General features: G+C 41.3%; 1 protein-coding gene across 1 annotated transcript in view; it reads right to left on the bottom strand.

Annotated features, from left to right (window-relative positions):
* Positions 1-12,023, bottom strand: part of NEDD4 (NEDD4 E3 ubiquitin protein ligase) — a 50,763-nt gene extending 38,740 nt beyond the window's left edge. The window contains exons 1-3 of the mRNA XM_064388491.1: positions 11,939-12,023; positions 2,089-2,162; positions 521-599 (exon numbers count right to left, since the gene is read on the bottom strand). Coding sequence (XP_064244561.1) covers positions 521-599; positions 2,089-2,162; positions 11,939-11,983 — 198 coding nt within the window. The 5' untranslated portion in view covers positions 11,984-12,023. The remainder of the gene's footprint in view (positions 1-520; positions 600-2,088; positions 2,163-11,938) is intronic.
* Between the last annotated feature and the right edge of the window lie 118 nt (positions 12,024-12,141).

Genomic DNA, 12,141 nt, shown 5'->3' with positions numbered 1-12,141 from the left:
GAAGAGTGCTTTCCCTCTCACATATACAGTTCCTCATTTTTAGTTAGCAGTACTGACATTTTCCTGCATGAATTCTAGAAAAACAAGTAGTATCATAGTATCAATTCAGGTGGTGCAATTTGATGTTTAAACAGAACAAACTGGGTTTGTGTTTTTAATATAAAAAGATGAAAAGTTGTACAAGAAAGATTCTAATATCATTAAAGACCTCAAAAATCAGAACAATCCAGTACCTCATTAATGACAGTTTTCAATCAATACTTACCTTATATTCCTTAGTTTTTCCTCTATCTTTCTATAAAATTTTGGAAGAGAAAATACCACAATAATGCCATAAACAGAGAAACTGAGCAGATCACTGAACACTCCTTTCCACAGGTCCATTCATTCAAAGACATGAATTCTCATATTTCCTACAGCTTTAACTTTTCCTCTGGAGTCTGTTTTTTAAAAAAAACCCAACACAATACCAGAAACCCCAAACAAACCCCACCACACCCACAGAGATAAGATGACTAACCTTTCTAATAGTTTTTGTCTGAACACTGGTAAGGGCTCCATTCACTGGATCATACAATGTCACTTTCACATATGGGTCACTGGTGGGGAAAAAACCAAACAAGTAGTATGCTGCTCTATGACCTTCTTGGTCACCATTATCAGCAGTCAAGTTTTGAAAGGCTTAAATTAATAGCAGTTATGTAACCAGGGGGTTACAATTACTTTTATAAATACCACAGACATTTGTAATTACAATCCTTTCCTGCACAGTTTTAGAGATAAAACTAATACAAACACTAGTAGTGATAATGATCATATTAGCTATGCCATTCTGTGTACCAGTACAATTTGACTCTGTTTTCTTTCACAGTTATTTCAGGAGAACAGATTCAAGAAATCATCTCACATTTCAAGAAGACAAGCATGAAAAAAATCAGTTGTGACTGAAAAATCTTGAAGTATTAAGTATCAACACTTTAGAACACCTGGAATTTGAGGTACTTCCTCAAACATGCAACAATCTTACTAAATGTTCTATCATTTTGACAGAATTTGAGTTTAACCTGAATTTTTCTGATAATGAAAATGTCAATATTGCTGCTTAAAATGTCCTACTGCCTTTTCCTTTCCTGTGGTACTAAACCCAGCATATTATACGAATATCTACTTTTCATGAACAATCAAAAAACTCAATTGCTCAGAGTAGTAACAAAAGGTGACCTAAGACTGTCTGCCATACAGTAAAAGAGCATATGGTTTTCACATATTTTAGTTATGATGAGAAAAGCTGATCTATTTTTGCTGGAAGCAAAAAAAATTAATTGTACATGAACAAAAATTTAAGGGAGACTGTCTAGCTTTAGGGAAAATACAAATTTCACAAGATAATTTTTTCTATTGCTAAACTGATGTCACACACAGCAATTTTGTGCTGAAATAACAACATTCCTGTACATATGCCAAAGCAGCTGACAGCAGAACTTGTATTAACCCATCAATACTTTTCTAGACCTTTTATACAAAGGCCAGAAGCAAAAGTAGCTTTAGCACAAAATTCATTCTGCCACTTGTCAATTCTACACGATCCTAAAACCATTTCAATTACCAACACACGTCTGATCATTCCTTTGCTAAATTTTAAGCCAGTGCACATAATTTGAGCTGAGCCAGTCTTATAGCCACCAGTGTTTTGTACTGTGGTCATTCCAAGTTTTCAAGCACAGATGAGAACTCTGACTACAACTTAACTCTAGTTATTTTAACTGTAGTTATTTTAGCTGCAGCCTACCTGAAGTGAAACACAGACATGGATCTATCCTCCATGGCAGAGCTACTTTATCATGCAGAGAATAAAACATTCCTCTACTTTGTTTTGCCAAGACTTAAGATCTGTCCAAGTCACTCTTGGACATGAAAGCAGATACCTTCATGTTTATATAGTCTTTAATAGTTTTATCAAGTTGCCAGTTGAAGGAGTTAGAATTCTTTTTTTTCAAGAGGCACAGAAGACTTTACTGAGAACTAAAGAGCTATAGAAGGAAAATAAAGAAGCAGCTGTCCCTTAATACATTAACAACATATTCTTACCTGGCTCCTAAGATATCCTTCTTGGCCAGGCCAATTCCAGCTATAACCTTCACCCGGACAATTCTTGTGTTCTCCTTAAAAACAAAGTAACAAAGTCAAGATACATTCAGATTTCTTTTTCAGGTCTATTTTCAATTAATAAAGCTAAAAGAAATGATGGGCATAATTTTGAATTCACACTGAAAACTACAGACTGAATGATGCAGTTACTTTGTCTGACAGAAATAGCTCTATCAGTAACACTCAGACAAATCTGCATGGACCACAAAAGTTTTCACCTAATGGTATCTTGGCATGCATCAGAGGGAGGGAAATAGACTCTGACAACATTTATTTCCTGGGAAGAAGGAAAAGGATATCAAATTTATCAAAATGGATTAATAAAGCAGTAAAACTCTTGGAAAGAAATGTAAGAACAAAAAATCTTGCATCTATTTTTAGTAAACAGCACAGAGAGGTCATACTTAAAATATCAGGATTACTGATATGACCTGCCAGCAAGGTATGAGTTTTTTAAGAAACAAAAAAAAAAATTAATTACACATTATACAAATTAGCTTCACAGGAGTGACATAAGTAATTGCACTTCTTCTGTTAATTAATACAGCTGCACAGTCCTACATGGCTCATCTGATAACGAACTGAATTCAAGAGGGGCAAAAAAAAATTCCCAACAGCTGTGACTGTATCAGAGAAGGAAGACAAATGATTATTGTTTCTCTGGAAAGCAAAAAGATTTCCAGATGAAGGGCTGTTTGTAGGAGATGGTGAGCCAGAGACACTTGTGAGGAAAGCTGATCCAATCTAGGTTAAGGAATTAAACAGATACAAGAGCAATGGTGAAGCAGCAGATGCTCCCCCCGGGGCTTTCCTGAATTCCACATACTATTGGAAGTGCTTTCTACAGGAGACTCCTAGCAAGCACTAGGAATGCTTGATCATTGGTCTTCTATATAACCACAGGGCTAGACTCCCTAACCAACCCCAACTGGAATGGTTCTTAAAGCTAATGGAGAGAACTGCATCCTAATAGGCAGGAACTACTGGCTAAAAATATAAAACTGAGAACAGACCACTAAATAAAAAGAAAATAATAAAAATGTATGCAAGTTTCTCCCACTCTCTACAGTTAGAGGTGATTGCCTGGGAACTGAGATGAGCATCTACAATGTCCACCCACTGACAAAACAAGTCAGTTCCAGCCAAGTCACAAGTCTGTCTTCAGCCTTCACCTCAAAGGAAATTGTCTCCTACTAGAAACTCTAAGAGTTCAAAAAAGGAAGACCAACAGACAACCCCTCCCAGCACTGACCACTTGAAAGTGGCCTAAGCTTCCAAAATCCTTAGTCATGACCAGGTTTTTAAGGTACATAACATTATCATGTGTTTTATGACAACAACAGACCTGACCAGATTTAAGAAAACATAACTAAAAAACTATGTTGGCATCAAATTAAGAAGAGCTATTTCTTAACATTTTTTTATATAACAAATATCCTAACATGCCCACCCATCTTACATTCTAAAAAAATGTCCAATTTATCTTCTACCAATTCCTTGGCTTCAGTGACATTCAACATGAGTGTGTTTCTGCGATGATTCAAGAGTCCCATGCCCATTTCCCCTCTCCCTGAGCACCTCTGCACTGACCCCCCTTCCAACAGGAGGATGGTCCTCAGTCACAGCCCATGGGACCCACCTGACAGAAGTCAGCTTGACAAACAACCCCACCTCTTCCTTCTCAGAAAAACACTGAGAGCCAAGGCTGATGTGGGACACACAGCCCTAAAAGACAAATAGGTTTTCTTGTCTCTGCATGCACTTGCTTAGACCACGAGATTTGCTCCATTATTCAAGCATGAGAAAAGCAAAGACAATTAGATGCTTTTGGGCACAGGCATCCCAGAGTCAGGCATAATACTACATCAATGTAGTTCACACAGGGGAGATCCCAGAATAGGATCCATGCTCCTGAGATTTTAAAGTTGGCTTAATCACATGGTTTGTTTACTTGTATCATAATAGAGATATGAAAGCTATTTTACAGAAAAACAAATTGCTTTGCACATAGCCTCAGGAAATTAGAAGCCACAAACCCAATGTTGGCATGCTGAAGGTTCATTTAAACACGCTTTGCTGAAGGAAAGGTTATTTATTTGGGGTCAGTGCCAAACTAGGACAGCTACAGCATTTTAGTTAGCCGAGCAGAACAACCAACCAAACCACCATGAAGGTATGAAAAGGTATGCCCCTTAGAAATACCTTTCTAAATTAACAGAAACAGTTTTAAAAATTCCTGAATTGTTCACAACAATCTTCCCAAAAGATCTCCATTTTCACTTTCACTTTTTCAACTAACCACTCTCACTGCCAAAAGCCACCCCACCCCTTTTTGTTTTTTTTTAAGCTGATATGTGACACTCAAGGGTCCATTTCTTCCTTTCCCAAGCTATGGCAACTAGAAACTCCAGGAAAAGAACCCACGCTAACATGCAAGGGCAATATGTAATCACAACATACAAAGTTCCCTATTCTCTGGTCAGGCCAGTGTGCCACGAACATCAGGGGAAATTCAGACAGCTTGATCCAAACACAGGCAGAAGGGCCTGACACTGGAAGGGGCCACGATGCCGTGACCCTGCCCATCCTGAAGAGGCAGAGCTGCCCACAGGACACCGGGCAGCGCTGCGACCTCTCCTCCTCACCCACTGATGGCAGAATTACTGAGCCACTGCTGCCACAGCTCAAAAAAGCTGCCACAAACACACTGATCCCACAAAGCAGTGAACAGCCAAAAAGCTCCAGGACCTTTTGAAGCTCATCTAATGCAGACAAAAATTAGGCCATGCAAGCTCTGCGCAGAGACAAAGCATTGGATACTTGATTCTGACACCCACCAGGAACAGATTCAAAATCAAAATTTCATGGTTTGAAAGGCAATTTTTGAACCTCATCCTCTTCATTCACCTTTGCTCAGGAGATCCTTATTTGCCTCCTTCATAGCCACATACACTAAACTGTGGATCAGCAACTCCTGCAGATCCACAGGCGGCAGCTGCAAGAGGAGTGATTTTGTAGTCCAGAAAATACACAGGCAGCAGCCTGTACCTTTTACTCCTCCATATTCACTACAGACACTCTCAGGCTTGCCTTGCTACTCTTTTACAGCACTGCCATGCTTCAAGTGGTTCTGGTGGCAGAGGAGGGGACACCTAGCCAGTAAACAGGAACACACCAGCAATGCCTAGCACCACTGCAGTTTATCTAAGACACTGCTATCTCAGCCCAATTTATCTCCTCAAGAGTCTCTCCCTGGATATAAACATCTACCCAACCTTCTGCAGTCCTGACATTAACCTGAATGAATCTGAATTTATTCTGTCTGTACAGCTTAAAGAAACTGAGCATCCTCTGCTGCTTTGCACACAGGGGGAGTTGTCCAGGTTTAGTGCCCAGCTGCTCTGTACCACAGACAAGCACACAACAGCCCATCAAAGGCAGCAGCTCTGGGCACAGGCTTGCACAGGGATTGTTTGTACAGATGGAACAAGGACGTTCAGCTTCTTTTGACAGCTTCTGACTGCCAGCCATTCCAGAGGCTGGAGGCAAAAAAACAAAAAGAATACAATAATGTCAAAACTGAACTGTTAAGCTGTTCCCTCTGAGAATGCAACACAACACGAATCAGGTAAACACAGTGAATGGAAATAGAAGAAATATTGTTAAAATTACTAATTCTGTCAGGGAGTGCCTGCACACAAGTCTGTATCAGTTAGGTTGCTCCAAACAAATTCAGGCTTAAGTTGTTTTTAGGGTTTATATAACATTTCAAAACTAAGGGGTAGGGGAATAAGGTTAAGACATATTACAGAGACTAAACTATTCAAACGTCTTGGTCTGATTAAGTGAGACAAAACATCCTTTTCCGAGCTGAGTCAACAAGATAGTTATCTTATTATCAACTTCCAGGTTTTAGCATTACTTTATTGTTAGTCATATTAGTATATTCTAAAGTACATGTTCAAGATGCTAGTCAAAATAGCTGGAACTACTAAACAACACCACTTTCACCATCTCTAACAATCTATTTACTAGCAGATACTGTGTAACAAGGGATGAAATAGGTTTCTGAGCCAGTATGTTGACAATCAGTAACTTAAAGATTTAAAGGCAATGCTTTCTAGCTTGTGATTCTTTGAACAAATAATAAAACAGAAATCCTTTTTATTTATGCCTTAAAATAGTTGTAAAATGTGGTCTCAGAGTAGCAAAGCAAGTGTCAAACTAACAAAGTGGCATTTGCAGAAGAAGACAGTTTCATTCCACAAAAGTCACTAAGAAACTACCTATGTTCAATGAATATACATTAAGATGAGACATTCTTGAACTATTCATTTTGGACACAAAAACAGTGCTTGGACAGAAATTTAATCCTTATAAGCAGTTTAAAACTTGTTCACAACCTTGAGACTGGAATGGTCTTGCCTGGCTTACAGTCATTGCAGCCAATAATTACAAAGGACAGGCATTAAACTGTTCATTCTCACTCCCATCCTTTCCAAATTCACATGGTAGGAAAATAACACCAAAGACAACTGGGAGAATGAATCCTACCTTAGTGATAGAAGTCCAAGAAAGAGCAGAGGACAGAAGAAAAATACAAGCAGGAAGAAAGGGTAAGAAAAAAGGCACAGATCAAGAAATGGTGACATCTTGATGACTATAGCCAAAGCCAGGATGGTTAACTTAAAGTAAAACATAAAATGGTAGCATCTGCTGGACTACTAGATAGCTTTTTTTTGAGGAAGCCAATATACAAATGACTGAGTAGTCTAACAGAGAACACTTGGTAGTAAACAATTCCTCCAGGCAATAACATCCTGTTATTCTTTTGTTCCTGTTAGATAGGTCAAGAATCAACTACCACTGAGAAGCCAAGATAAGAGCACCAAAGCTTATTCCAACAATAAAACAGTACAGCAGCATCAGCTTTAAAGATTCTGGCAATATCAGGAACTATACATTAAAGCTTTCTGAAGATTCACATCATGTCTGCATACAGTACTCACTTCAAAGAAAGCATTTCCCAAAGAATGGGGAGCCTTAGGTGGAAAAAAGTACTTCCTGCAATAATCAGACCTCTCAAGAGAGGCAGGTGACATTAGGTGACATCCAAATGATAGCAAGTCCTTTTAGGCACTGAAACTTCATTTCACCAGGAGATGGAAAATGGGAAGGAGACTTTCCCATTTGACCATTGCTTCACAACCCAGAGAACACTCTATAGTGACCAACAGAACAACCATTTTCTAAGAAATTATTTCAAAACAAAGTTTTAGATTCCCAAAGATTCCTATTACAAAACTACATTAATTGATATTTTAAACATAATGAAAGTCATTAACTTCCTCCCCTTCCTAGTAACTCACTAGAAAAATGTAATTGTATCATGTGAGCATTTTGTGCACATAAATACAAAAGTCTCATCCATCAAGAAATGCTGGCTCTTACTACAGATTGTATTTAACAGCTGCATTTGACTACAAATTAAGGAAGAGATTCAAGACCACAGAAGCCCACTAATGGAGTTACCAATTTGCCAACAAAATTTTAAAAATCCAAAGCCCCTCAAGCAATCACCAAACAATTTTTCACTATGTGCAACCCAGTATCCATAACAGTCCCACTCAGTGTTTCTTAGTTCTGTGTAAAGGAAAGGCTTTAAAAAAACAACACAAAACAAACAGAGGGACATAAAATAGCTTCTGGAAACCACCAGACCTACACAAATTACACTGCTGTTCAAAAAAAACGCAAGCAAATTCCAAACAAAATCAGGAAACCTCTCAAGACTACAGGCCAGCAAGCTTCACTATTTCTACAAGAGTCTCAACCAATCCAGATATGTGGGATTCTAGGCATGCCTTGCAATGGTAAAGTCCTTCACAGCCTAGAAAAAATTGAGAGCCTTTCTAAAGCCCAGAGACATGAATTTTTCTGTCTGAGTGCCTGTATATGAACAGTCACATATAGCAAACACCTCGTACAGAGGCACTGGGGAGACCACAGGCTTTGAACAGGAACTGAAGCACTGGGCTGCTCCAGCTCAGGCACAAAGGAGCCAAACAACACTACTGGCTTTGTCAGAGGCAATCCAAAAGATTAGTCCATGCCAGTCTCTGAAGTCATGTCTGAAATGTTTCTACTCATCAGCATCACCTTCAAAAGAGAGCACTACGGGAAGAGTTGTGGGGCAAGGTGTGCAGAAGCTGAGAAGACAAACCATGTATCTAGACATTCAGTTCACCAGCTACAACCTAAATAACCATAAACAACCTACTCCAGCAGCAGAGCCTAAAGGAACATAATAATATATCTAAAGCTTTCCAGAATGAAATACCATATGCCTTTGAGAAATCTTAGGCAACCTGCACTAAAAAAGAATGCTTGTTCTACATAGGACAGTTCTCAAGGGAATGAGCAAGCTGAAATGGCAAATGCTTGCTTGTAGGAAGTGTATTTTTGCCTGTGAGGAGTTCCCATTTCTAGTTTCATCCCTGAAAGCAACCCCACATAATAGATACAAAAGATCTAAAACCCTATCTGATTTAGAATGTTATCTGGGCAACACAAAAAGAGCTAAACAAAATAAGAAGTCTTTAATTCAGGCTGGGAGTGTAGGAACTCTGACACACAGACATCCGTACATTAATCTAGGAAAGACATGTACATAGACACTCAGTGGTTTACTGAATGCCATTCCAAAGCCCTACAGTGCAAGTAGGTATTATAATAGAAAACAGAAATAATACTGGACAACTGTCTAAAAATTATATTTTTAACATAGCAAACCACTGAAAAAAATTAATTCCTTCTGTAACCAAAGAAATAACAGTGCATTAGCTAAGATATCAACAATTCTTCCTTCAGTCTTTGAAAGAGCATTCCACAATGACTGTTAGAAAATACTGTATTTAGTACTGCAGTCAATTGTCACAAAAAATAAAGTAAATGGAAGCGACAATGCTTGATTAGGAAATGCTTGATCAAAGTGATTCATCTCCAGAAATCCAAATCTTAACAACTTGAAAGTTTTGTATGAGAAAGCCGCTCTCCCAAAACCCTGCTGTGACCAAGAGCAGCAGTGTCCGTGTGCTCCTGCGGGTGCGCAGGGAGGATGGAGCCCAGCGGGGCAGCAGCGGGCAGGGCTCGCAGGGAACGCTCCCGCTCCCCGCCGGTGGCTCCGAGGAACCCGCAGCAAAGAGCGCTGGGAGAGCAGCCCGACCTGCTGCGAAGAAGGAAGTACATTTTATCACATTCCTTTCCCCTTTAAAAAAAGTTATCAGGATGATAAAAAGCAACATGTTGTTCTTATTTCCATACCGTTTGAGATCTACTTTTCTACTGCCAAGACCTTGCTCTGAATACAGAACTATTGTTTTTTCCACACTGGCCTTACCAGTGCTCATTATTTCAATATTCAACTAAGCCATAAGTCCTGTGCGTGACAGGATAGTTTTACAGAAGAAAAACTGAGCCAGAGAAATTAAGGACAACTGCACCTGACAGATTCAGGCACTGCAACTCAGATACCTACACACAGCATATACACAAACCCACTGTATACACAATAACCTCAATTACACATTCTTTTTAATCCCAGCTCCTTTTTGTGTCAGCAACATCATATTAGCAATCCTTTATTGAGTCCAAGTGATTAATACACCAATAACAAAGAAATCTGTCATAAATGCCAAACTTGAGTTGTGATGTAATCCACACTAATACATTCAACTGCCTCAATAACTACACCAACTTCTCCTCACCTGCCTTCCTGAATAGCAATTTATTTATAATTATTATATTTACCATAGGATCATATCCAAAAGCTCCAACAAGAGGTTTTGCAGATAACATTGCTTTCTTTCATTAGACAATTCTGATTTACACCCAAAGCAAATCCATCTTGCAGAACAGGCCCCAGAGCAGCCCTGGGAAAGCAGCAGTGTGCAGACAAACTATGACAAGACTGCAAAACAATGTGGGGGGACAACAGAAAAGTCCTTGATGATACTTTCAATATGAATTGGGTTTCTGACCATGTTTTTCTTGTGCTTCTGTGTACACAACCTTCCAGATTTAAACTCTGTGAAGACAGAAAAAGACCATCCAAGGAGGGAGAACTCTACTTTCCATTCTTGTATCCTAGGCAAGAGCAGCAAGCAGAGCAGTTTTCTTGTAACCCTAAGATCATTTGTTTTGTCATTTGTGCATGTAGAATCTCACATGCAAACTATGGAGATAACTGAGCAAGTTTTTTGCACACAAATCAGTATGTACTCACTGAATATTAAAGTCTGACTTTTCACATGTCACTTGAAAAAGTTCAGCTAAGCTTTTGAATTACAGAAAAAGTTAGATCTAGTGGATTTTCTACATGCTTTTTCCCCTTTTCCCCAGTTCCAAAGGAATATATTTATGCTCAAAAAGATTGAGGAAAGATCAGAATTGTTAATTTTTAGGCAGATTTCAAAATATTTTCACCATAGCAATGGAGGCTACAAAGCAGCTAAACTGAACAAAGCTTAACAATGTTAAAATAGAGAGCCTAAGGCATGGAATCTTTTAGTACAGCTACATAGCCTCAGAAAGTTACTAGCAAATGAAAACAGGATCTTGCAATAGGAAGTGTTATGCAACCCTTGCAGTATGGAGTGCTAATTTTGTATTAGAAATCCTATGTAATTCAAATATGAAGAAAAAAAGTCATTCAATAGCTTTTTAGTTACTTCTCCATAAATAAAGCACAACTTGAGAGAGAGAGTTATGCTAACAAGAAAAGGAACAGTGTTTTAGAGCTTAAACAAACTGAATTCCTATTATGGATGCAACAAGTACGCACTGACACAGAGCTCATCACTGCCTGAACACAAAAAAGAGCTGATCAAAGACAATCTTGGTAAAATATCCTGTTGGCTCAAAGACAACATTACTGACATTTCACACAGGTCACCAAACAGCTTTCAGAGATACTGCTTTCAGCCTTCCTGTATCTGCAATTAAAAAAAAACAAAACAAAACAAAACCTGACTTTCCTTCTTCTCGATAAAGTTAACTGTTCCACAATGTTCCACCCCACGCACAAGCCTCGGTTAAACGCAGCATCCACCCCCAGCTGGCTGCCGCTTACACCCAGCAGCAGGTACACCAGCCCCAGCCACCCTCCAAAAGATCCACGTGCTCAGGAACTACGGCCCGAGGCCAGAGGCCACCGCAGGAGTCACTTTCGGTCACCCAGGGGCTGACTGCAGAGAACACTGACACGCAGACAGGTTTTCACACTGCCGCTGATGGCAACGCCGGGGTGAGCCCCATCGCTCGGGCACCGCTCTACCTTTTGTCCCGCTCTAATCCGCGCACCGCTCCTGTCGCACTGCCCGCGACAAAGCCCGGAACAAAGACGCGATTCTTCGGTACCGGGAAGAGCGCGGGGGGAGAAGAAATCCCGCTCCTCTCCGGCACGAGGAAGTTGCGAGCGCACGCGGATCCCTCCGTCCATAGAGGAGGCTCCACAGCTTCCAGTGGGAGAAGACAGGAATGCCGGCGCTAGACGCCACGGCAGCCGCCACCTCACGGCGGGCCGGGGCGCGGGGCAGCCGGCACCGGGGCGCCGATCCCGCCGGAGCCCCCCTCACCGCCTCACCCCGCTCCCCCGCCCCGCTCCACGCCGCAGCAGGTCCGCGGGGAATACCCGCCCCCCGCAGGGGGTTCAGCCCCGCGGGGAAGCCGCCGCCCGGCTCCGCGGAAAGGGCAGCGGGGGGCGCGGGGGGCGGCCCGGGGCCTCGCTCACCTCCTCGCCCGGCAGCCCGAGCACCTCCGCAGGAGACGCCGCCATGGCCGCACGGCGCGCGCCCCCCGCCGCCGTGTTGCCTACGCCCCGCCCCGGGCCACGCCCCGGGCCCGCCCCGAGCTCCGCCCCTCTCCTCTCCCCGCTGTCTGATTGGCGCGCGGAGCTTCGGCCCCGCCCACCCCGGTGCCGGCGGCGCCTCTGGA

The sequence above is a fragment of the Passer domesticus genome, chromosome 14 (assembly GCF_036417665.1).
Source record: "Passer domesticus isolate bPasDom1 chromosome 14, bPasDom1.hap1, whole genome shotgun sequence".
In the NCBI taxonomy this organism is placed as follows: Eukaryota; Metazoa; Chordata; class Aves; order Passeriformes; family Passeridae; genus Passer; species Passer domesticus.
Note: the sequence above shows the minus strand (reverse complement) of the source record. Positions and strands in the feature narration are given on the sequence as shown.